Source organism: Emys orbicularis, chromosome 1, assembly GCF_028017835.1.
Source record: "Emys orbicularis isolate rEmyOrb1 chromosome 1, rEmyOrb1.hap1, whole genome shotgun sequence".
Classification (NCBI taxonomy): Eukaryota; Metazoa; Chordata; order Testudines; family Emydidae; genus Emys; species Emys orbicularis.
This window is the reverse complement of record NC_088683.1, coordinates 360,349,739-360,376,886: the sequence shown is the minus strand read 5'-3', so window position 1 is coordinate 360,376,886 and position 27,148 is coordinate 360,349,739. Positions and strand designations below refer to the sequence as shown.

Sequence of the window (27,148 nt, the reverse complement as noted above, 5' to 3'; positions counted from 1 at the left end):
AAGACTAGAATTGAGTCCCACCATGGTAAGAAAGGAAAGCAGCTCTTATGCTGGGCTGGAGGGACCAGTTCCATGACAGGGTGTGACTGCTCTAGACCCTTAGACTACAAGAAATTTCAAGTGTTTTTAGTTTTGGCTGCTCCAGAGTTTAATTCCTATAAATGCCATAAACATATTTCACAAGGATTCAGTGTAATAAAGAATTGATTCTCATGTATGTTCATGCTTTTCATCAGTAGCTGTCATAAGAGGGTTTCCATGTAAAAGCTGAAGTAGATAAATTGAGGTAGCAAAAAAACATTTCAAAGAGAATGGCACAGTTTTTAATCTGAACAGTGCCAGTATATATCTTGAGTACATTTTTGAATGTAATGGAGGTTTTACACAAGGAGTAACTGACGTCAGAGTTTGGCCCCGATGTACTGCAGAAGTCACAAGGGGTTCAGAGAAGAGTGGCAAGAATGATTGAGGGCATAGAAAAACTCTCCTATGGAGAGAGATTGAAAAGATTGGGATTGTTTACCTAGAAATGAGAAATGGTAAAAGAATATAAAATAATTTATGGTATAGAAGAGGTAGATAAAGGATTTTGCGGTTTGTTTGTTTTTTGGTGTTTTTTTGTTGTTGCTTAAAACAACAACAAGGGGATATTCAATTAAATCAAAAGGTGGGAAATTCAAAACTGATAAAAGGAAATACTTTTGCACATGACATGTAATTAGACTGTGGAACTCATTGCCACAGGAAGCCCACGAGGCCAAGACCTTAGCAAGATGGAAAGACAGATGGAACATTTATATGGATAACAAGAATAGTCAGAGGTATAATTAATGGTAACAACATTTTTGGAAGGAATATTAGAACTCATGCTTCAGGGTTTAAGCCAATCTCTAATTCTTAGATACCAGGATGAGACCTAATATGGGGGTAAATTAACCCACACCTGTTACTACAGGGTTCTTACACCTTTCTCTGGTGCTCGTCCCAGTCAGAGGCAGGATACTGGGCTGGATGGACTTTGGGTCTGACCTCATTTGGCAGTTCCTATTTTCCTGTGGTTTTGCATCTCATGTCCCCTGCATGCACTCCTCTCAAAGACAGCATTTTCCACTCAGCAGAAAGGTTCTGTTTCTTTTTGCAGGAATCCTGTTTGCTCTGACTATCATCGGACCTGGCGTGGCATTCATGTTAGGATCTGCCATTTTGCGCTTTTATGTGGACATTGACAAAGTTCCCCCAGGTGAGTTCATGTAGGTTCTGAGGGCCATTATCCATTTGTAATGCAGTGCGTGGGAGGGAGAACTTTCCTGTTACCATAGGCAATGTTATTTTTGATCTGCGAGCTAGCATCATGATGCCAAAGAAATTTAAAAGATCTGAAGTGTACAGCGACGCTGCTGTTCATCTGCCATCAAGTGAAGCAAAGCCTGGCTTCCTTTAACTCTGCTGACACACTTGTATATGCCTGAGTGCATTAATAGAGCTTCCTGTAATCATTCTGCTAGCGGCTTGCATGATTCTGGGGGTGGTAAACCAAGTACAGTAAATGCGGTGATGGAACTCTCCGAGTAATCAGATATGGCAAGTGGGTGTTTCCCTTCTAGAGTCACACACAAATGCCAGAGGGTTAGATCAAGCATGGCTGCTTCAGAAACTTCATGCTTTCCTCATGCTTTCTTCTTCCTCAATCATGAGGATCACTCACACCGGTGCTGCAGCTCAGTTCCAATATTGCCAGCACAAGGAGAGTGAAGCCTATTTATCTGTCCTTACCGTGCTCACCAATGTATTAGCTGGGTGCCCACAAGGATTACACCTTATTCATTACCCTTCTCTCGACTGCTTCTGCGTAGCCAGTGGTACATGGGAGCTGCACAGGTATGCGCGTTCCACCCACCACCAGCTCTCAGGGTGGGTGTGTAGGAGGAGAGTGAAAACGAAAGGGGAGGAAAGAAACACAAAAAAGGAGTGGAGGAGAGAAAGAAAAGAGACATGGAATGTGCAGAAAGACAGGGTAACTGAGGAGGGGGGAGAGGCAGGGGGGAAAGAAGACCAAAAACAAGGAGAAGAGACAAAGATCAGGGAGAGAAAGGGGCAGTAATTGCCCTTAAAGTCCTGGAAGCCTTTCCAGTTTCATTTGTCCTGCACTATGTTAGGAGAGCATTTGTGGGATTCGCTGGGCATAGGAAAGATCTCTAACACTCCGGTAACGTCAGCCTGTCAGCAAAGGCAAAACTAGAGACTACCACAGAAGGTAGGGAGGGGCAATGAAGCTCCACCCTGACAGAAACAGCCTTGTTTGCCAGTCAGCACAGAGTTGTAACAGGGATGAGCACTGTGGAAAAGCTTAAGAACAAAATTGATGCTGCTGTCTCAAGAAGAGCAGGCTCAGGCACCAGGGAGGGCAGCAGCCCTGGGGAGGGGCTGAACAACTGGTTGTCAATCTAAAAAGGATGGCAAGATGGGCAGGGAGGGTGTCCCTAGCCTCCGCTTGCCAGAGGCAGGGAACGGGCGACAGGGAATGGATCACAAGATGATTCATTTTTTTAATCGCGATTAATTTTTTTGAGTTGATTGCGTGAAGTAACTGTGATTAATCGATAGCCTTGTTGGAAATAAACATACTTAGTCCATTCAAAACAGTTTTTTAGCATAAGTATTTAACATATATTTTAAGGGACCATTCAAGATGAAGTGGCCCAGTAGCACCTGATTGTCAATAATGGATTTCTTGGTGTGCTTGGGGTCTCTACTGGATCTGTGAAGGGAAGTGTGGTGATCCATGGGTTTCTTATGTGTTAACTACTTATGCTAAACAATCTGTTCCACCTTGTATTTACCTGTGACACTCTGAGTACATTTCCCAGACCTGAAGAAGATCTCCTCGTAGCTTGAAAGTTTGTCCCTCTCACCAACAGACGTTGGTCCAATCAAACATATTACCTCACCCAGATCGTCTTTTCGATTTATATAACAGCTTTTGCTCCGATGGACCCTCAAATTCTGCACAATCCACAGATACTAATATCACAGAAGCAACTATCTCTGGCATGAAGGTAGCAGCCAACCGACATGCAGCAGGCTACTCACCGTGGGGCGAAGGGAAATCTGGGTCAGGGACACTGGACAAACTCTTATTCTGAAGAAAACTGCCCTGGGATTGTGAATGTCAGTGCAGAGCAAACAAAGCCCCAGTTTTAAAGTCTGCAGCAAAAGGTCCTGAAGCAGTAAGTGGCTTGGTACTCGACTTACCTGCCTCACAATGTTGAAGGGATGGATTGACCCAGGCAGGATCTGTGGTCCCAGGGGCTCTGCAAACCTGATGCTTAGATCTTCTAAGGGCTGGTCCACACTAACCCCCCACTTCGAACTAAGATACGCAACTTCAGCTACGTGAATAACGTAGCTGAAGTCGAAGTACCTTAGTTCGAACTTACCGCGGGTCCAGACGCAGCAGGCAGGCTCCCCCGTCGACTGCGCGTACTCCTGTCGCAGAGCAGGAGTACCGGCGTCAATGGCGAGCACTTCCGGGATCGATCCGGGATCGATTTATCGCGTCTAGACAAGACGCGATAAATCGATCCCAGAAGATCGATTGCTTACCGCCGGACCCGGAGGTAAGTATAGACGTACCCTAAGTCATCCCCTTAGACTAAAGCTAAGTGAGGAATATGTCTGAGTAACTGGAGTTAGAGCTCCCTCTACGTGTGCTGTCTTCAGATAGGAATGTAATTGGCTATTGGGTGGGAGGGAAAGGGGGAAGCTCAGAAAGTGGTGGCAGTGGTAGGTAGTCATGCAGAAATACGGCTAACCCAATCTCATGATTCTTGGCTAAACCTTGTCCATGTGGGATTCTGGAAGGAATTTTAACCCCCACATACGGCACTGCACAACTGGCTATGTGCATTGTGGGGATAGGAGGTTATTACATCACAGTTGTGTAAGAGATGCTGTTCACTTATCTTTTAGGACTAGTTTCCTAGAACTAGGCTTAAAATTAATTTCTAACCACAGGAATTCCATGATCTGTAGAAATATTTCCTGGTTTAAACTCATCATATTGAGAAATTGCATCCTGACTTCTGATGATCATGTTTTATTTAGGCCAAGTACCCTTCCCACAGTGTATGTAATCTTTGGCAGGGTGCTGCTCTTACTTCATGGGAAAGGGAAAAAAAAACATTCCAGATGTTCTGTCTGGTCATGCAACCAGGGGGACAATGGTCATTCGAACTAGAGGAAAAAGCAGAAGGGGGAGGAAGAGATGGAAGTTACCAAAGGATTTTGTAAAATTGGTCAATTTGGCCTGTATCTTGGAGATGCCTTAAAAGGGAGTGTTGTATAGGGTGACCAGATGTCCCGATTTTATAGTGACAGTCCTGATTTTTGGGTCCTTTTCTTATATAGGCTCCTATTACCCCCGACTCCATCTCGATTTTTCACATTTGCTGTCTGGTCACCCTAGTGTTGTCTAACTGTTTAGACTAACAGAATGGGAGTCTGGTTTCCTGGGTCCTACTCGTGGCTTGACCACTGAGAGTAGCCAAGTTATTAAAGCCAAAATATTCAAACTTGGGTGCCTAAAATCAGATGCTTAAATTAACATTTATTATTTAGTGGATTTCTAGCTGCGTTCAATGCTATTTAGCAGGTGGAAGCAAGGAAGAGATTCAGCATTATGTGATCGGTCAGCTCTCCATGGGCCACCAGCAAATGTTCTGCGGACCTCCAGGGATCCACAGCCCCCAGCGTGGGAGCCACTGCTCTGGAGCACTGAGCAAAATTCAGTTGTTAGGGACAGATGGACACATCCAATAGAACCTATTTCCTGCAGTCAGAGGGGTAGAGGTGGACACAGTGGTGGCCCTCACTTCTTCCCGTCATCTGTGTTTCTATTTTGTGTTTATTTGCTTGTATTTCAGAGGAAATTCAGCTCACTAACAAAGATCCTCGATGGGTTGGAGCCTGGTGGCTTGGCTTCCTGGTCGCAGCCACTCTCGTGGCCTTATCTGCCATCCCTTATTTCTTCTTCCCAAAAGAAATGCCTAAAGAGGTAAGAACAGGAATGGAGACAGGCAAGGTCAGCTGCACAAATCGTTCAGCTGGTTTAAACAATTAAGTTCTCTTAGCTCCCATGGCAGGTGGGTTCACTCTAGATTGGGGTGTGAGGGGATGATGGTCTCAGTGAGAATTTCCTGAGGCTGGTTGGGCGATGGAGTGATGCTGAAGTGGGATAAGATATCGAATATCAATATGCTGTGAGGAGATGTTATAAATGTGCTGTTGTACACATGCCACCTCTCTCTCTCTCTCTCTCCCCTCTGCTTCCCTTGTGGGCCACGTGCCTTCTAGAGATGACTGTGAGCTGTGAAGTTTGTATCCAGATTCAAACTTCTCGAAAGTAAAAAGGGTTTCTGATGGATGTTCTGATTTGAACTCTTCTCTAGTGTCTGCAGCCCTTACTAGCTCAGATCTGATAACCAAGCAGAGTCCAGCCTGGTCAGTACTTTGGTAAAAGACTACCAAGAAAAACCCAGAGTGCTGCTGACAGTTTAGTAGGTGGCACTCTTCCCTCTCCAGAGGTTCAAAAAACAATGGTATTGAATCCTTATTCTAGTCTATTCTATTCTATTCTATTCTATTCTATTCTGTATAGGTTCTTATACCATGCTCATCCCTGTAGTATCTGAGTGCCTTCCAGTAGTGTGTTAAGCAACATGACTACACATCTGTCCCTGACCATGTGACCCATGGTACTTTTCACAAATACTTCCCCAAATTCTACTGTGGATTAGTATATTTTGCTACATAACACGACGCATTTTGTTTCAACTGGTGAAGTGATTTTTCATTTCCTGTTGAAGGGGCTAATCCTGCAACCTTTACTCATTTAAGTAGCCCCTTTGAAGTCCATGGGAATACTTCCATGAGCAACCATTGCTCTATCTCACAAGTGACTGCACATCAGTGGTGGGCATATTATACTTATGCTCATAATACGTAGTTGGAATGGCACTGTGGGACCCTTCTAACTAAAGGGATGTGGTCTAAATGTAAGATATTATACTCATGGTGTTTGAAAATGCCTTTCACGGGCACTTCTGCTGATGAGTCAGCTTCTCAGTTGTACAGTTCTTTCCCCAAGATCTCTCTCCTCAACCATCCTCAACCAGGCTGAGACTGGTACAGTAGTGTCCCTCTTGTTCCAACCATGTTACTCCCTTTAAACCTTTGACTTTCCTTTGGGTTCAGGGACAAATCAGCAGCTGCATCAGAGGCCAGTCTCAGCTATCACCATTTATAAGTGAATTGCCTCCAATGTGCTAGCCCAGAGGAGTGAGAGATTTCAGATTACTCCCTTTTGCCGTTCCTCCTCTTTTTAATGCTCCCAAACCTAAATACATATAACCACTTGAGTGCTGTGCAACATAATGGCTTCATGGAACAATAGGCACTTTCCATGCTGCCCAGTGTTTCAGTAACACTGTCGGGGGTGGTATGGGCCAATGAATACGGGGGCACTGGATTGAGAGTCAAGCAACTCTGGATCTATTCCAGCTCTGTGACCTTGGGCAAGTCACTTGGGCCATGTCTACACTAGCGAGCTCACAGTGGCACAGCTGTACCGATGCACCTGCACCACTGTAAAGTCACAGTGTAGCCGCTCTATGCCGACAGGAGAGAGTTCCCCCATGGACATAGTAAAACCACCTCAACTAGCAGCAATAACTATGTCGGTGGGAGAAGCTCTCCCGCCGACATAGAATCATAGAAGAATCATAGAAGATTAGGGTTGAAAGAGACCTCAGGAGATCATCTAGTCCAATCCCCTGCTCAAAGCAGGACCAACCCCAACTAAATCATCCCAGCCAGGGCTTTGTCAAGCCGGGCCTTAAAAACCTCTAAGGAAGGAGATTCCACCACCTCCCTAGGTAACCCATTCCAGTGCTTCACCACCCTCCTAGTGAAATAGTTTTTCCTAATATCCAACTTAGACCACCCCCACTGCAACTTGAGACCATTGCTCCTTGTTCTGACATAGCGCTGTGCACACTGCCACTTATGCCAGTGAAACGTATGTCGCTCATGGGTGTGGTTTTTTCACACCCCTGAGCGACATTAGTTTTCCTAACATAGCTAATGATACCTCTCTGGCTTTGTAAAGCACTAGGAGATCTTTGCTCTGCATAGCTAAGTATTGCTATTGAAAGCATTGACATTCTGCTCCAATGGTGGTGTTTCAGAGGGATGTTGTGTTCCAACACTGCATAAGAAAAGAGGTTTGAAATGCTGGTTGTAGATCTCAGTGTATCTCCACACTTGGAGCCACATCCTACCCTTGGGTGTTCCTGTGCATCTACCACTGGATCCCATTGACATAGGAGCAGTTTGTTTTTCTTATTATCAGGGTTTCTATCTTCCTCAAGAGCCCAAAGAACATGTCCATGCTCGTACTGAAGAGAAAATAGGTTTACAAGCTTTGCAGGGACTTTGCTCTCTGCAGCTCCTAGTTTCTGGTAGATGATTTGCTGCAATAGCACAAAGAATGGTTTGAATTGTTCTTTCAGATGAGACATAAAACTGAGGCCCTGGTTGCTAAAGATCCCATGGCATGTTTTGTAAGAGAATTGGTGCTAATCTTTATATCCTGGTCATACTCCACTCTGGGTAATTACATTCTGCCTGCCTCCATTCCACCTTATTTTAAATTGTAATTTGTCTAAACATCCCTGCCTAAAAAGTGTTGTATATTGTTCCTGGTAAGTAATGGCTCTCAACTTCCACCATGGCGGTGGCTGTATTTCAGTAGTGGAAGAATGATCCTTTTGTAGGACTTTGGTTGTCTAACATAAGAACCACCATATTGGGTCAGACCAAAGGTCCATCTAGCCCAGTATCCTGTCTGGCCACCTTAACAAAATGGGACTAAATCAGTTATAAAAAAAAAACAGGTAATGTGCCCGAAATAGAGTAACACAAGAAGACACTGAAACATCCTCGGTCTATCCACAGTGCTGACACAGCGCGGACAGAAACAGTACCTCACTGCCCCCCCACTAATTCTGTGCTTCAATTCTGGGACCAAATTTGGACACTGGCTTTTTCAGGCCTTGTGCCAATTTTTGGTACCCAATGTCCTAATAAGCAGGAAGCCTATCTGTTACCCACACCAACAAGGGAGGAGATCTATAGCTAAGCAGATTGAAGGTTCTGCTGATTTTAGGGGCACTAGCACTGCCAGCAGCATTAGTTGCTTTCCAGCCAACTTTGCCTCATGTCCTCCACAGCCCTGGGAGCCAGATGATGACTGACCCTTGCCCAGAAGAGCTAGGGAGGGAAAGGGCTCCCTACACTTTCTCTCCCCTCTAGTAAACCCACAAGAAGTAGACATAATTTAGCCCAATATCTCCTCAGATGAAAAAGACCAATTGGGACATCTTATCTCTCTCCCTGGGGCCAAGGCAGGGTTGTTCTCTGTTGTCCATGTCCTAGGGTTTTCTCCAGCCTCAATTTAAATGACCCAAGTGATGGGATCTAAGTGATGGGAGACTATCCCACAGTCAAATCCATCTCATTTGTCTGATTCTCAGTCTACATTTTCCCTTCGCTGCTTTCATTCCGTCTTAGTTATACCCCATGGATCACCATAAATAACACTTTGTCTGAAACAGGGACCATGTTTCCCAACACACTGCCATTCTATTCATAATAAATAATAGTGCATCCCACCAGTGTTTGTAGACAATCATTTACCTCCTGTAGTCATTCCTTAGTCAAGATAGATTTAGACCCTGATTCTACAAACCCGTAGACATGTGATTAATTTTACTCAATCCTATTGAAATGAATTGAACTACTCGTCTACTTAATGTTAAACATATTTGTAAGTGTTTGCAGGTTCGGGGTCATAGTTAGCTTTTTTAATCTTTCCTCAGAAATCAGTCCCTCCAGCCCCTGATCATCATCATCATCATCATCATCTTCTTCTTCTTCTTTTGTTAATCTGTGAACTCCTCCAGTTTGTCAGTATCTTTCTAGTACAGAGGTGCCTGACAGCAATATTCTAGGTGCAATCACAGCCAAGCTATCAGGATCTCATGCTGAGGAAGGAAAAAGGGGTTTTTGGCAGGAAGGAGGCATGTCAGGTCAGGACTAGACCCTTCCAATAGCTCCAGCTTAGCTTCATCCCCCTCACTGACATAGCACCACCTATTGGCTCATTTGAAACGACAGAGATTGACACATGCCCAGCGTATTTAACACTTAGGGATTAGCTAATGTCCCAAAGTCTGTCCCTGGTCTCCTTATCATTTTCCAATCCAGGTAATTACATTCTGCCTACTAAAACCTTCCCTGTAGTTTCACTTGGGCACCATATTCATCTTCCCTTCCAATGCTAAACTGTGATGTAGTGTTGTTGTTAAATCATTTCCACAGTGCCTGCAATTCATTGGTGAGAAAAGGGAATCCTATATAAGGTTTGAATGTAATGCAGGTTCCCTTTAGATACCAGCATTATATAAATGTAAGGAATTATCCTTATTCCTCATGGGTCATGTACAAGAAATGTCTTGCCTACAACCACCTATTGATTTAAATTTCATTCATTGACATTTGAAATTATGTGAAACAATCCTGCTATAAAGTGGTACAACAAGTGGATGACACCTTCTCTTACATAAGAACGGACAGACTGGGTCAGACCAATGGTGCCTCTAGCCCAGAATCCCCCGATCGCCATGAGTTTTCAAAGATAATGGCCAATGGCTCCGCAATCACATCCGCCAACTCCTTTAGCACCTTCGGATGCAGTGCATCCGGCCCCATGGATTTGTGCTCATCCAGTTTTTCTAAATAGTCCCGAACCACTTCTTTCTCCACGGAGGGCTGGTCACCTCCTCCCCATACTGTGCTGCCCAGTCCAGCAGTCTGGGAGCTGACCTTGTTTGTGAAGACAGAGGCAAAAAAAGCATTGAGTACATTAGCTTTTTCCACATCCTGTCACTAGGTTGCCTCCCCCATTCAGTGAGGGGCCCACACTTTCCTTGACTTTCTTCTTGTTGCTAACATACCTGAAGAAACCCTTCTTGTTACTCTTAACATCTCTTGCTAGCTGCAACTCCAAGTGCGATTTGGCCTTCCTGATTTCACTCTTGCATGCTTGAGCAATATTTTTATACTCCTCCCTGGTCATTTGTCCAATCTTCCACTTCTTGTAAGCTTCTTTTTTGCATTTAAGGTCAGCAAGGATTTCACTGTTAAGCCAAGCTGGTCGCCTGCTATATTTACTATTCTTTCTACACATCGGGATGGTTTGTTCCTGCAACCGCAATAAGGATTCTTTAAAATACAGCCAGCTCTCCTGGACTCCTTTGCCCTTCATGTTATTCTCCCAGGGGATCCTGCCCATCAGTTCCTTGAGGAAGTCAAACTCTGCTTTTCTGACATCTAGGGTCTGTATTCTGCTGCTCTCCTTTCTTCCTTTTGTCAGGATCCTGAACTTGATCATCTCATTGTCACTGCCTCCCAGGTTCCCATCCACTTTTGCTTCCCCTGCCAATTCTTCCTTGTTTGTGAGCAGCAGGTCAAGAAGAGCTCTGCCCCTAGTTGGTTCCTCCAGCACTTGCACCAGGAAATTGTCCCCTACACTTTCCAAAAACTTCCTGGATTGTCTGCACCGCTGTATTGCTCTCTCAGCAGATATCAGGGTGATTAAAGGCTCCCATGAGAACCAGGGCCTGAGATCTAGCAACTTCTGTTAGTTGCCGGAAGAAAGCCTCGTCCACCTCATCCCCCTGGTCTGGTGGTCTATAGCAGACTCTGACCACGACATCACCCTTGTTGCTCACACTTCTCAACTTTATCCAGAGACTCTCAGGTTTTTCTGTAGTTTCATACCGGAGCTCTGAGCAGTCATACTCCTCTCTTACATACAACGCAACTCCCCCACCTTTTCTGCCCTGCCTGTCCTTCCTGAACAGTTTATATCCATCCATGACAGTACTCCAGTCATGTGAGTTATCCCACCAAGTCTCTGTTATTCCAATCACATCATAGTTGACTGTGCCAGGACTTCCAGTTCTCCCTGTTTGTTTCCCAGGCTTCTTGCATTTGTGTATAGGCACTTAAGATAACTCATTGATCGTCCCTCTTTCTCAGTATGAGACAGGAGTCCTCCCCTCTTGCGCTCTCCTGCTCGTGCTTCCTCCCAGGATCCCATTTCCCCACTTACCTCAGGGCTTTGGTCTCCTTCCCCTGGTGAACCTAGTTTAAAGCCCTCCTCACTAGGTTAGGCAGCCTTCTTGCGAGTTGTGACATTTCCTCTCTTGCCATGCAGCATTCCATCAGCAGTGCCCATCCCTTCGTATTGCTGGCATGTCACAGCCCCCGGCTCTGCATGCAGCGTTCCATCCGCCTCACATTTCTGGTGTGAAGTGCCCTGACTCCTCGTGGGGCATTTAATCTCTGTTACAATGTACAGGCCTGCATTAGAAACTTCACAGTCAGGCTCCCTGTCAGTGCCACAGTGGGGATAACATCAATAGAAGTAACACAAGTGACTGGGCACTCAATTGGTAGATTAGACGGAATATGTAGCAAAGCTCTGCAGTATGGGTTAAAGGAGAGAATCTTGCCCTAAAGCTTTAGAGCCTGATTTCTAGCGGTGCTTCCAGCTTCAGATGAGGTCAGGGGGAGCTACTAGTAATTATTATGATTATTCCCATATATGGGTATCTGATCAGGCCTTTTCCTGACTGCCAAGGTTAGCACAGGGCAATGTTTGGGCTGGTTATTTCATTTACTTTTTTACTTGAAGAAATCTGGATTTTCAACAATGACCCTGTGCTATACAACTGATGGGTGAGCTGCTGAGCCCATATGGTGCCCCACTGAAGTCTATGGGCTCTGCGCAGGTGCAGCAGTCTGCTCTCACGGGGCCAGGCTGGGGGTCTAGCTGCTTGAACCCACAATGTGCTGAGAGCCTCCTAGCACATGCTGAGCCCCCACAACTCCTACCAGCGTCAGTTAGAAGAGTTCAGGAGCAATGAGGACGCCGACAGGAGTCAAGGGTATTCAGCAAATCAGAGTCTGAGTAAATCACAACTTCACCTGGATGTTGCCTCGCCCATTCTGAGGGATCGTAACGGACTTTACTGAGTGCCGAATGGGGAGCCCTCTGGAAGAGACACGAGGCCCCTGTTCTGCACCAGCACCATTATATTGCAGTAGTGTTCAGGAAGTGAAGTGAAGATAACGTCTCTAATTTTTAGCTTGAGCAAGACTGGCTTATGGAACAAAGCCCCTTTAAGGCTCTTTGGCAGTTATGCAGCCACTTATGTTGCCTATTTTTGGTACTTCCAATAAACATGAACAGCTTAAAGGAAAACACTGAGGCAGAATTCTGGAGAGGCTATTCTAAAACCACATCTAAATTGAGCTTGCCAGCATGGGGGAAGGGTTGTCTTGTGATTAAAGTACATGACGAGCAATCAGAAAAGCATTGTCACAGGCTTCCTATCAGACCATGGGCAACTCAGTCAACCTTTGTGCCTCAGTTTCCCCATATACAAAATGGGGGTAACCACACTGGCCTACCTCCTGGGGTTGGGATGTTGTGAGGATTCTTTCATTAATTTTTGTAAGGCACTTGCAGAAGATGTTAGAAATGCACTGTATTATTTGAGGAACCAAATTAACAGGGTGTGTTTGTGGCACTAATGTGTGAGCGGCCACGGCACAAGAAGGCAACAGGGATGGATTTGTCTCCGTGTTCAGATTTTCAGCACAAAGTTTTAAAAACAGAAGCAACCAATTGCTAAAAATAATTATCCAGTGTGATATAAATGAGTCCCCTGCAGCAGGGCCGGCTCCAGCATTTCTGCCGCCCCAAGCAAAAAAAAAAAAAATCAAAAAAAAAAAAAAAAGCCGCGATTGGCGGCGGCAGTTCAGCGGCAGGTCCTTCGCTCCTAGAGGGAGTGAGGGACCTGCCGCCCCTGAATTGCCGCAGGTGCCGCCCCTCTCCCTTGGCCGCCCCAAGCACCTGCTTGTTAAGCTGGTGCCTGGAGCCGGCCCTGCCCTGCAGGTTGGTTGTTTTAATAAAGCACATACAAAAATAAAAAAAAACTAAAGGGGACCAGCATTTGCTGGAGGAGGTATAATGAGCTGTTTGATGGGAGCTTGACCTGCTCATTAACTGAGGAAATTCATTCTGAATTGATTTTTTGTGGCCTGATGGATTCTTATCCCTTATTTATTTAATATTAAAATAGTACCTGTCACCATGTTTTTCACTAAGTCTCAAGGGCTACCTTCTGCACAGCAGGAGAGACCTCAGCAGGAGCTCCAGGTTAAGCAGAGAAAAATCTCTCTCTTGCATTCTGGGGGTATTTATATGTTATTTTTTTCTAGTGCATCCAAAATAAAACTAGATTGGCAAAGCCTGTGGGTGCTCTCCCTGCAGATGAAATACCACATAGATAGGGACACTATTTTTCTCACCAGAGCCCTATCCTGCTAGCAGACAACTTCCATCTGTTTCCTCTGTGGAAAGGAGATCTGCCTCTTTCTGAACCTAGCTGGACTCAGCTACACCTCATTAACTCAAGCATGCATAGGAAGTCTGGGGCTTCCCCCAGCTATTGTCAGCTCAGTGAGTCCCCCCAAAAAAGACAATCAGAAAACCTGGTCCCAACACCTGCTGGGATTTGACCTCAAGTCCCCACATCACTGTTTGGCTCCGTGGGGTCTCTCTCTAGGGGCATAACTCCAAGCTGAGTGGACCGTGTCTGCAGGGTCTCAAGGAAGGTACCAAAGGGCCAGTATACCTACAACATCCCATTCACGTAGTATCACAGAGTGGCACAGCATGAGCCTCTCAGTTAGCTTAAGCTAAAGGAAGGCCAGCCTGGTCGTGTCTCCCTAAGGCTTCCTGGTGGAACACCCTGATACTCCGGAAGTGGTGCTGGTGGTTCCATAGATGGCGATCTTCCTTCTGAGTAACTCATAGAACCATCGAATCGTAGAACCATAGGGTTTACAAGGAACCGCAAGGGTCGTCTAGTCTGACATGGGACAGATTCAGGAATAAGTGTATCTGTAGAAAGTGGGGAAGGAGTAGGGATTTGCCTCTGAAGATGTCTGAGGAGCTGAACTCACAGTCTGGCTCATCAGATACCATCACCATCTGACATACCACCTATAGGTTGCTGGCTGGGAGGTGGCAGTGTGTCCGACTGGCAATGCTGTTTGTGAAAGGAAACACATCCTTCTGAGCAAGAAGACTTCGGAGGGAGGGGGGAAGAAATCATAGTGGATGGGGCTATAATGAAGAACCATTGATGGGAAGAACCAAGATGGACCCAACTGTGGTTTCTGTACAAGTCAATCTACAATCCATGCTATATATGCTCTGCAGAATGTTATTGAAAAATGACTAGGGCAACAAAAGGAAGTTAACATTACATTTATAGACTTTGCAGCTGCTTTTGCCTCAAAGCATTGATCAGCACTGTGAATACTGCTATGCCAGTATGGGGTGCCTGAGGCCTTCGTTAATGTGCCTGGTGGAGGAACTGTACCATGGTACATTTAGTTGTATGAGGGTCAACAGTTGTATTACAGACTGGTTTTTGATAGTCTATTAGAATGTTAAATAATGTATTCCTAGCACAATCCTGATTCTATCTGATGCCAAGGCTGATTGAGACCAAAGTAAGAAGTGTGAAATTTAAAGATACGTCTTTAGAAGAATTCGAGTATGCGGATTTTATTGTCTTACTTGGAGAGACTACTAACCAACTACAACCAATGCTGGAAGGTCTGTGAAAAACTGCAGAATCTATTGGACTTAAGATCAGTGGTGATAAAACTGAAGCCATGCATGCCTCCTATAAAATGGAAATGAACAACCTGCCGATGCTGCATGTAGATGACAATGACATTGAATGGGTGAATGGCTTTATTATATATTGGGAGTCAGCTGGCAGCAGGAGGTTCTATAACCAAAGAAGTCACACAACGGATTGGTCTTGTGTCAATGGCATTTCACTGTCTTCAAAGGCCTCTGGGCAGCAGGATGTCTGTGTGAGAACTAAGATACAAGTGTTCAACTTAGTAATGTTGACAATCCTGTAATATGGAGAAGAAAAATGGCCACTAAAAACACCAGAGAAGAGGAAACGAAACAGGGGCTTTTTCTTGGTATCCTGGTCAAGTTCAAACAGAGAGAATTGCATTTTGCTGTCCTAAATTCCTCTTGCAGTTTCAATTGGATACAGTATTCTTCACTTCTTGCCCATAACTACTGTATATATTGCTGTTAAACAGCTGCCACATACCATCCCAGAAGTGGCTGCCTCTCCATGGGGGGTGAAAAGATTCTTATTTAACTTGTAAACTGTTTGAGAGCCTTCTCGAGTGAAACACAGGGCATTCTCTTTATCCCTCTGTGGATGGAATGCTGGGCCATAAATCAGAATGAATGTGTTTTCATTTCTTTAAATAACACAGCTGTGATGCAGCTTGGAGGAGCAAGTGAGTTCAGTAGAACAGCTGTCAGCGTGTCCAGAACTGAAAGTCTCTTTGTCTTTTCTCAGGTGGTGAAAGGGAGCAAGAGTAAAGTTAAGACGAGCAAAGACCTACTGAACCAGCTTAAATCCAAATCGGAAATCTTGCAAAACCTCTCCTTAACCCAGTTCATAAAAAGTAAGTTGGTGTTTTCCCCTCCTTTTAAAGTCTCTGAAGTGACTCCTCTTCTCACCCAAGCATATATCACCCTCCTAGCAATGAAGAGCTTGCTACTAATATGCACCACCAGTGATAAAAAGTCTAAGATGGGACTATAACTTGCTCCATGTACACAGCCTGACCCGCAGATGCAGCTTTAGCACATAGCCAGGATGCAGTGTGCTAAAGTTTGCTCTGTAGAGCTGTTATTGATCTGATAATGCAGAACGTTTACGAGTGTATCAAACAAAGTACCACACTCCTCCCCGTATTAACCTGAATGACCTATTTCTGCTGTTAGTTCAGCACTTCCTAACAGCGGGCTCTCAACCTCTCACTGCACTGGTGGCAGGCAGGACCTCATGCAAACCAGGAAATGGGGACCCAAGCCTCAAATCTAGCCACCCCATCCTGATGCAGGGTCCAGCAGGAGCAGAGGGAGCATGCGGGAGTTTTGGCCTAGCACAGGGCCCACAGGGAGAGGGAGGAGCCTGCTGGAACCCTGTCCCAGCACAGGGCTCACAGGGAGTGGAAAGAACCTCCAGGAGCCCGGTCCTAGTGCAGGGCCTGGAGGACTCTGCAGGAGCTGTGTCCTGGCACAGGGCCCAGAGGAGCGGGAGGAGCTTCCAGGAGCTCATCCCTGGCATAGGAGTTGACTCTTGCAACACTGCTGCTGTTGCTCAAAAGTACTAAACTTTCTCCACATGTCTAAAGTCCTGCCCTCAAGGGGGTTACCTCCGTTCCTTCCTAAAATCCTTAAAGGGAACTATATCTGAAGGACCATGAGCACATATAGGCTGGGAACAGTCTGCCCCTCCCAGTGCAATAAGTAAAATGGGCTCTGCTTGGAAATAGGATTTCTAGAGGTAAAATTCTACTGTATAAAATATCTGTGCCAGGTTACCTTCATCTGTCACAGCTGGCTTGTCTAGAAGTCAGACTTGGCTAATGTGCTATGGTGTTCTTATAAGTACAGCGAAGGTCTGTCTGTGCTGGGGTAGGTCAGCAGGTTTCATTCTTGGAGTGTATTCCAATGGGGGTTTTGAAGGAAATAATCCCAACTGTGGCTCTCACTTTAGAAAAGTGACTTTCTGATGTTGGCCTCATGTTTGCTTCCTCTGAGTTTCCTAAATCTCATCACTATAATTTGCTGGAAGCCCTGATTTTTATTACCCCCAATCAGGGCCGGCTCCAGGCACCAGCTGAGCAAGCTGGTGCTTGGGGCGGCAGATTGTTGGAGGCGGCATTCCGCCCAATCCTAGGAGGGCACGGCCGCTTTTTTTTTGTTCTTGTTTCGCTCTGGCCGCCCTGAAGGGGGCGGCGGCGCGGAAAACCAGAGCGCCCTGCAGGGAAGTCCTCTTCCTTCCCTCCCCGCTGACCAGAGCGGAGCCCTCGCCGCAGGCGGCAGGAAGCGGCGCAGCGGGAGGGGCCGCGTGGCAGCGCCCCTGCTGTAGCCCTGGCCGCCCCCTTCTCTCTCTCTCCCACCCGCTCCCTCTCCCTCCCCCCCCCCAGCCGGTCCCCCTGCACCCGCGCTCCAGCCGCGCCACAGGTTTTTTTTTTGCTTTGCCGTTCTGGCCGACCCGTTTTTTTTTTTTTTGCTTGGGGCGGCCAAAAAGCCAGAGCCAGCCCTGCCCCCAATGCAGAGCTGACCCAGCCATGGGAAAGTGAGCTGAAGTCTCTTTGGCTAGTTACACCATTCACTTGCTAGCTCTATTCTAAATTAAACAAGCAAACTGGGTTTTTTTGATCACCTGTTGCCCTTGTTGCATTATCATTTAGGAATATCTTGTTGCAGCTGGTACACTAAGCAAATCTGCTATGGAAGCCATTGCCAGAGAATGAATTCACAGCGCACAGGCTCGCTTTTCTGTTTGGCTGCAAACAGACTTTAAATGTAAAAATAATTTCCTCTGCTTGATAAAGGTGGGAACAAATTCACCTTTTCTTCACCTGGAGTTGTGAGAGCAGCAGACACAGAGCATGGGAGTCAGGATTATTTATTATTATTGCTGCACCAGTGACCACTGCCACCAATCAAGCTCAGGGCCCCATGGTGCTGGATACTGTACAAATACATAGGAAGCCACATTCCCTGTCTCAAAAGAACTTACAAGCTGAAGGCCCGATCCTGCAAATTCTTATGCACATAAATTAATGCTGTATAGTTCCACCATTTTCACTTATTCATCAGTATTGTTATTTATTTTTAATAGTATCTAAAGTCCTCACTCAGGATTGGGGCCCCATTTTGCGAGGGGGCACTGAACAAATATACTGAGGGATATTGTCCCTGCCCCGAAGAGCTTACAATCAAAAATTACACACATTGTGTTACTGTTTGTATTGCAGTAGCACCAAGGGGCTCCAATCAGAGATCGGGGCCCACCATGCCAGGCACTGTATATATACATAACAACAAGGTGGTCTCTGCACCAAAGAGTTTACAATCTAAGTATACGATGAGAGCTAACAGGTGGATACCACAAACAGCCAGGGGAAGTGCAAGGTAACAATGAGGTGAGACTTTGCAAAATTAGGCCCTAATATACAACCAGCTATAATCCATGAATGTAATGAACAACAGGAGGAAAGGGAAAGGAGGATGAGGGAAATAGTAATAAGATTTCCTATGTGCACAACTAGACAGTAGCCTATTTTCAGTTATTTTTCAAAGACACTTGCCTTTTCTGCAATGTTTTTCATCCCCTGGCAGGGCGGGCTCCAGGCACCAGCCGACCAACCACGTGCTTGGGGCGGCACCTTATAAGGGGCAGCCAGTGTTGGAGTGGCGGGGGGCGCTCACGGTGTTTTTGTTTTTGGTCGCGGGGCTGCGCTCGAGGGGGCTTTTTTTTGTTTCGGCGGCGCGGCGCTGGGGTGGGGCGGGGGTTTGGGTGGCCCGGTGCAGCCCGGCGCGGCGCTCCGGGAGTTTGGGCGGCCCAGCGCAGTGCTCCGGCGGGGGCGGGGGTTTGGGCGGCCTGGCGCGGCGCTGGGGCGGGAGCGGGGGGGTTGGCCGGCGCGGCGCTCCAGGGGTTTGGGTGGCCCGGCGAGGCGCTCAGGGGCTGGGGGTTGGGCGGCCTGGCAAGGCGCTTGGGGGGTTTCGGTGGCCCAGTGCGGCGCTCGGGGGGGTTCGGCGGCCCGGCGCTCCGGGGGTTTTGGGCGACCCGGCGCTCGGGGGTGGGGGTTTGGGCGGCCCGGCGCGGCAATCGGGCGGGGGTTTGGGCGGCCCGGCCCGGCGCTGGGGGCGGGGAGTCGGCAGCGCGGCACTGGGTGGGGGGTGTTACAGCGGGGCGGCGCTCTTCTTTTTTGCCTGGGGCGCCAAAAAAGTTAGAGCCGGCCGTGTCCCCTGGGTATTTCTACTGAAATTTCACATCTTCCTATTTCTGTTTGTTTCCAATTCTCTGTTAAGCCTCCACATTCTCTATGGCTGAGACTCTAAGATATATTTAGTATATCTTATACTATATACTTAGTCCTGCCATGAATGCAGGGCACTGGACTAGATGACCTCTCAAGGTCCCTTCCAATCCTATGATTCTATATTCTAAGGTCTTCCAGGTAGAGACCTGACTGTAAAGTGGCCAGTGGTACATAACTAAGAAATAATAACACTTACTAAAGACTGCACTGGAAGTGGCATTACAGAGCTGTGATGCTGGCACTCAGTACTGGATTGCATTATTGGTATAGTACTCTAGAGACACAAATAGCCTGCTCATTGTTAGCATTTAACACTGATTTCTAAAAGCAACAATTGCAGCAGCATTCAGTTACAAAGCTTCTGCCCCAGTATGTTAAACTATCTGATGTTCCTAGACCATGGCTAAATAAGCGCCTTATGCCCTTTTGTCTGGGTTCAATGGAAATCTGCATTATTTGCCTGCTGCTCTGCATACAAGTACTGTTCTATTGTTCCAGTACAGAATAACTGGCAGCAACGGATATCTCTCTAGGCTCCATGTCCAATGGGATGGTAAGACTATAAGTAGGCAGACCTGGGTGTTTAGGGGTGTGTGTGTACAGTATATATAGAGAGATAAAATGTTGATATTCAGTGCCACTTTACATTGGTCAGTCACATTATATGAGAAAACTCCTATTGACTTCAATGGAACCAGAATTTGGATTTAGATATAAATCTGGAGTAACTCCAGTGAAGTCAATGGTCTCATCCCCAGTTTACCCCAGTGTAACTCAGATTAGAATTTTGCTCCCAGTTTCTATTATTTACCTTATTTATTTTGTTCATTCTTTCTGATGCTAAACTTTATTGTTTTATTGGCTTTAATAGTCTTTTGTGCGCAGCAGCTTATAAAAACAAAATATCTGCAGAGTCTCCAGTCTGAATAATCAATAAACTTTTATACTTCCTGAAATTTATTTGATGGAGAAAGAAGGGGAAAAAATCCAGTTTTTACACCACATTGCTGTTTTGACATTTCAATGCAGTAATATAGAAGTTTGGCATGGTAATCAGTATCAAGGAAACAGTTGTCATGTCACAAGGTACCAACATTCCACTAAAATCTATGTCAATAATGAAGCTCTGGACACTGTGGATCACTTCTGCTCTCTCGGCTCAATTCTTACCAGCTCACTTAACCTTGATAGGGAACTTGACGTGAGACTCGGTAAAGCTTCTGTTACCTTTGGCAAACTTACCTGATGTGTTTGGAATAACAAGTTGCTAACCCTGAACGCAAAGGTGTCTGTTTATCAGATTTGTGTCCATAATACCCTCCTTTCAGTTGTGAAAGCTGGGTTACGTACCCCAAGCAGAAGCAGAGATTCAACAGTTTCCACCTCCACTGTCTTAGAAAAATCTTTGGAGTTACTTGGGACCAACAGATCACCAATAACGAGGTCCTTGAGAGAACCAACCTACAGTCTACTCTATGCAGACTATGCTGGCTGGGACACATGGAGGGTATGCCTCAAGATCATTTGCTGAAGGCTGCGCTCTATGGCCAATTTAAGAACTGCCTGCAATGCAGTGGAAGGCCAAAGCTCCAGTACAGCGACAAAGTCAAGCAAGGCCTCAAGAAATTCAGCTTTCCCACTGACAACTGGGAAAATCCTGCCCACAATCGCTCAGTTTGGAGAACCCGGGTTAAGACTAGTGCTGTCACTGCAGAGAGCCATCAGACAGCCCACAGGCGAGCCAGGAAGCAGAGTGTGCTTCAGCTTCCATTTGGCGAGTGGACCTGTAGCCACTGTAGGAAGGTCTCCTTTCATCTGACATTATGCCTTCTCTCTTTAAAACCAATGTGAATGGGAGGTGTGTGAGCAAGTAATCTAAATATAGAGCTAAGAACCTGGAACTTGGAGAATCATAGGAATTAGAGCTAGAAAAGACCTATTATGCCCTCTAGTCCATCTTCCTGGAGCCACTACAAGATTGTTCCCTATACTGAATTAGCTAGTGCATTGTTGTTGTTTTCACGCAGCACAAAAAGGCCCTAGTGGCTACTAGCACTTACACAGGAAGGTCACCAATCTAAGTGTCGGTGCTGCTCAGCGTGAGTAGGGGTAGCAGCATCAGTACCTGACTGGGGATTTAACACAAGAAGGTTTTCCTGATATTCATTCCAAATTTTCCCTTTTTAATTTAATCCCATTGCTTGTAGTTAGATCCCCAGATACCACACTAAATAATTCCTCTCCCTCCTTAGTGTTTACACTCTGTAAAAATACATATTAATAAATCTACACTCTATAAACATTTTGAAGGTCCAATGTTCTAGGTGTAAGTGCTATGTATAATTTATGGGCCACATCTGGAGGCCATCCTGACCCAGTGTTTACTGAGCCTTTACTCAGGCAAACACCCATTGGCTTCAGTGAGTTCGCTCTGGATTTGGCTCATTATTAATATTAAAGCACTTTCAAAATAGGCTTACAGGCTTTGGCACTGGGCTCCACAGTGACAGGCCTGAGAGATGGCCATTTCCCGGACTGAGCTCACAGATGCCAATTATAATTAGAAATGTTTCTTTTGGAAAGGAAAATATATTTCACAGTGTATTCCCGGTGGAAAGAGCTCTGCCGTCTGTTAGCTTTCACACTGCTGGCCTGAACAGAACAGGAAGAGCTTTCTTTTAAAACTGATGGCTTAAAAAACCTACTTGGAGCTGAGCCAAGCTTTGGGATGATTCCATGTGACATGCAAGTTTATGTTGCAATTCAGCAAAGAATTTGAGTATATGTTTAAGGCCATTTGCTAATTAGCCAAACACTTAAGTGCATGCTTACAGTGCTTCCATGCTTTGCTGAGTTGGGCCTTAAATTGCTCAGTTCAGCTGGAGCAGAAGGAAATGCCCAGATGGGCTGTTCTGTTGATTTAGAAGTTACAAAATGAAAATGACCATTAAAGAACAAATTGTGCTGTCACCTACACCTGTTCAGCCCTGTTGACTTCAGTGAGATTATATGGGTGTACGTGGGAGCAGAATTTGGCCCTAGAGGTCTGATCTTGCACAACCAAAGTCAATAGGATTTTTATCATTGACTTCAGTGAGACCAGAATTGGGCTCTTACTCTCCTAGTCTGGACTCCTCCTCCAGAACCCAATCCTGCAAAGTGCTGAGCTCTCTCAACTCCTCTGGAAGTCACTGGGAGTTGTATGTACTGTGACTCTTCCAGGCTTAGGCCCAATGGGAGAAGATAACGGTTTATAAATATCTGAGGAGTGAATTTCAAGGGTGGGAAGAACTGTGTCTATGTAAGGAATGGGTAAGGAATGGTGTCCCTAGCCTCTGTTTGTCAGAGGGTGGAGATGGATGGCAGGAGAGAGATCACGTGATCATTACCTGTTAGGTTCACTCCCTCTGGGGCACCTGGCATTGGCCACAGTCGGTAGACAGGAAACTGGGCTGGATGGACCTTTGGTCTGACCCAGTATGGCCGTTCTTATGTTCTTATGCTCTTAAAGCAGTTAAATGAATAATAACTAGCAATGAGAGGATGAAATGGTGTATGGGAAAAAATTCAGGCAAGGCACTGGGGATGTTTTCAAACAATGAGGTCAGTTACCCAAGGAAAGTTAGCAAAGCTGCATCACCAGAATTACTCCAAATTAGAAAAGCCAGACTACAACAGGGAGCAGCCTTGGCTTCTGCGCAGATGGTCTGGATGACATTGGTCACATTCGTACTCCCATTACAGTGACTGGAACGACATGTATGACTGAGATTTAGCTTCCAGTAGGTCATTTCCATCTCTACTATCTATGGTTCTATTGAGGGATGTTCAGTTGGGTGGGTAGTATTGTGCCCAGGAAATGAAGCATGGTCTGGGGTACAGAGATGGGCAGCTATGGGAGGTATTAGCTGCCACATTGAAAATGACAGAGAGTCCAGCCCGAAAGCCCCAGCCAGGACGAAGCAGTTCTCTGACAGGAGAGGCTCATTAAACTCCTGCGGGGCAGGACAAGCTGTACCTGTGCCTGGCACTAGGAACAGGTGCCCTTCGTGCATGCACCAGGCAGACTGTGCTGAGACGGGGGAAGGGAGCTGAGAACAGATAATACTCAGAGCATAGCAAAGGCACCTGGGCACTGAGACGAAAGGAGAGGCGGTGAGACCATCCATTGAGATGAATATAGCATTTCACACCTCTCAGACATATAATTCAGGATTCATTCCTCACCAGGGGGTGTTCTAATTCAGTTGGGACCACCCCACTGAGATGTGTGGGTCACTTCATACCCACGTCACCTGCTGCCAATGGGTGTGCAGAGTCCTTGTCCCATGCACTAGGCCCAGTTGTGAGGTAGGGACTCTGGAGCTCAACTCTCTTCTCTTTCTCTGCCTACAGCTGGTACACACACTCCTCACAGCTCTATCATCCTTCCCATGGCCCCTACCAGGGTCTTAGAATGGCCAGGAGGAGGTAGGAGCTGGTATCTGAGCTGAGAGGTGTGCCCAGAAAGTACCTTTATGGCCATCCACAAGTGCCCTTTAATCATGCCCATTTCACCACTTTCTCGTTAAGGCAGAGATAAGCCTGCCCGCCCCTAACCTGTGCCCTTCCAGAATGTTGAGTTCACGTACACTGAAACCTCTGAAAACCAGGAAATAGGGGGAAAGTACACAACATCCCCACCCCACAACCTTAACTCTGACCTCTTTGAGTGATGCCCCAACCTGCCCCGACAGATATTGCAGCACTCTAACCTCCCAGATAATACTAAGGAAAGCAGGGACAGCGTACATGAATGCTGTAGGAGAAACTGTTACAACTTGTCTTCATTAGGCAAACAATTCATTTAGTTTGGCTTAGAGTATGTCTACACTGCAATGTGCCAGCTGACTCGGGCTCATGGAGCTTGGGCTAAGGGGCTATTTAACTGCAGTGTAGATGTTTGGACTTGGGCTGAAGCCCAGATTCTAGGACCCTGAGAGGTGGGAGCGTCCCAGAGCTCAGGCTGTAGCCAGAGTCTGAACATCTACACTGCAATTAAACAGGCCTGTAGCCTGACCCCTGCGAGCTCTAATAAGCTGTCACGGGCCAGCCCCATACCCATAGACATACCCATAGTGACCAGGAGTTAGTTACACCTGGCCTACAGCTGACCAGTGTGCCTTCTCTGCATCCTAGAGTTGTGAGATGTTACTAGTACAAATCCCCACGGCAAGGATCAACCATTGTGGTCCTCTGCTTGGATGACTTACATAACTCAGTGGCAAAATGAGGGATCCCTGATCCCTAGAAAGGCAGATGCACCTCACCTCATCTGACAGTGTCAGCTTTGGCAATCTAGTCCCCATACCATTTAACATAGCTAACCCTAACTCTGCGAAGGGCAGTTTTAGTGCCTGCAGAGTCATCACTTTTTTAAGGCCAGAAGGGACCACTGTGATCATCTAGTCTGATCTCCTATATAATACAGGCCACAAGACTTTCCTGAATTAATTCCTATTTGAACTAGAGCATAGCTTTTAGGAAAAAAATTCCAATCTTGATTAAAAGAATTGCCAGTGGTGAAAAAAAATGCTGGCAAATGATGGGTCATAACACCGAATGTGGCATAGTCATCGTCTCTGCTTATTGAAGGGCCTCCCACGCTGACCCACACTTAAAATTTATTTCTAGTGGCTAGTGCCAGCTCCAGGGCTCAGAGTTAAGATTATAGCATGAGGTGAGGTAGAAGATCTACCAAGCATAACATTTCGGGTTCTGTGATGTTATGGTGGTAGAATATGTCTAGCCAAATGGCTTTAGATCCTAGACACACGCCGACTCAGGATGTCAGACCACAGATTGCCCTCGTTTTGGAAAAGGTGCCAGACATTTCCCCATCATTTGTGAGTTGCTCAGACTTCCCGAATTCACGGTACACATTTGTTGTGACCCCCGGCATTATTCCCACACATTAAATACTACTATTATATTATGCTGAAATCAGTAGAAGGAATTAGAGTCCACATCTGGAAAATCATTTACTGTTTATCTGGAAGGGATCTTCGGCTGTGTGTTTTATTTAGTTGACACAAAGATATACAAAGAGTTGCAAGGAACTTTGCTATTTATAGGGTGGTAGAGGCATGACTGGGACATGAGGTTCCTACTTCGTATGAAAGACGACTTTCACACTGCTGGACTGAACAGAACGGGAAATTGCACTGTTGCCCATGGTGGATGTTATCCATTTTTTCTGATTCCCCGGTGGAGGGGATTGTTTGTTCTGGTGCCTGGGCTGTGCAAGTGAAACTGTTTTCTTCTCTGAATTCCAGAGCAAGGATGCAGCCCCTAGGGCGTTCATCTTAGTTTTTCTTGTCTGTAACCAAAAATGTACTTTTTTATGATCAAAAGAAAAAGATGCCGGAATTGCAGCAGCAGTGAACAAGGAAATAAACCTTTTACAACTTCACAGCTGCTTTCTGAGTTCATTATAACAGACTCCCTGCACGAAGCCCAAGGAAAGGAAATGCAGAGGCAAATTTTGCATGGGCTGTGTGTGTCTACAGCAGCCTGTGTGACAAAACAACATTGGGCAGTGTGAGATACATACTGTACACGGGACCAAATCCTGAGGCACTTTCTCTCTTTCTACTCAGTCCTTACCTACGCGAACTCCCATTCACTGCAGTGTGAGCTCACCCGAGTAAGAACTCAATACAAATGAAATAAGAATCTCAGACTTTGGCCCCTAGATTTTAAGAGAAAGAGACTCTGGTTCCCATTCTGATCTCACTCACAGCAGTGTAAGTTCACAGTAAATCCACTGAAGCCAGTGGAGCTCTGCATTTGCAGTGGTTCAGCTGAGATCATGAGCTCGCCTTTGGTCATTCCTTTGATTCATTAGGCACCAGGAAAATCTAATGTGCTATATAAGTAATAAATTACAATCCATACATATGAGCTATGGTGAGAACAGGGCTCTGGGAGTCCAGACTCCTAGGTGATTCTCCTGACTCTCTCACTGTCTTACCAGGTGACCCTGGGCAAACCACGGACAAGATTGTGACTGGCACCTGTGTGGGTTCCCTCCCCTGTACCCAGCACAAGAGCCTGATGTATTCACAGTCCCTGCACTCCATACAACTCCCCACATCTGCCTTCCTAGGGGCACAAACCACTCAAAAAGGGGGAAGATCAGGCTTGTGCCTCCCCGCTCCATGGAGCAGGCCATGCACATCATGGCAGGGTGGAGGCTACATCACCCTAGAAGTTGGTTCCACCTCCAAATATACACACCCACCTGTAAAGCAGGAAGTTCAGGGAGGGGGGCTGCACCACAATGCAGTGTTGCATGGAAATGGCACAGTCTTGCCCTTAACCTCTCTGTGCCAGTTTCGCCAGCCACCCAGAGAGGATAATGATACTTAACCACCTTTTGTAACGCACTTGGAGATCCTGGGGTGAAAACGGCTACAAAAGTGTGTTCACATAATGAAAGACCCTATTGCAATCCACACATATAAGGAGACACAGTAGCGGTGCTTTAAGAACCTTAACTCTGAATGTCCTGACTCATGCATTTAAAAACTTGATGTGGCATTAACTCAGGTCTTTTGTATTTGATGTGTGTGTGCATGTTTAGAACTGTAGTAAATACCATTCAAAGGTCTTAATGTGTGTGTTTTTCAGCAGTTGATAAATATGAAAAGGTCTTATCATCCGTTAATCATGTCTATTCAATAGATATGGAGATGCCCCTTTCTGCCCCCCTCTTCCAATTTCTGCCATAGCTGTTAAAGATTTATTAGCATGGAAGTTGGCTAAATATTTGTGTGTATGTGTTCTGGCTGACCTGGAGCCAATGCTGTGTCACTTATTTTAAGTCTTGTATAATTAGAAGACTCTTCTTAAGCTGCCCCTGAAAATCAGAAGAGGAATTACAGAAACTTAGAACTAATTTCCAGTATCTGTTTCACAAACCTCCTCACTAGTTGTCTCTCTATTATTACTACTCTTATCACTG

At 46.0% G+C, this 27,148-nt stretch overlaps 1 protein-coding gene across 1 annotated transcript in view; it reads left to right on the top strand.

Annotated features, from left to right (window-relative positions):
- The window catches only part of SLCO2B1 (solute carrier organic anion transporter family member 2B1), an 83,419-nt gene that overhangs the window by 24,346 nt on the left and 31,925 nt on the right, over positions 1-27,148 (top strand). Inside the window, exons 5-7 of the mRNA XM_065418952.1 lie at positions 1,142-1,240; positions 4,923-5,053; positions 15,597-15,705. Of these exons, the coding sequence (XP_065275024.1) occupies positions 1,142-1,240; positions 4,923-5,053; positions 15,597-15,705 (339 nt within the window). The remainder of the gene's footprint in view (positions 1-1,141; positions 1,241-4,922; positions 5,054-15,596; positions 15,706-27,148) is intronic.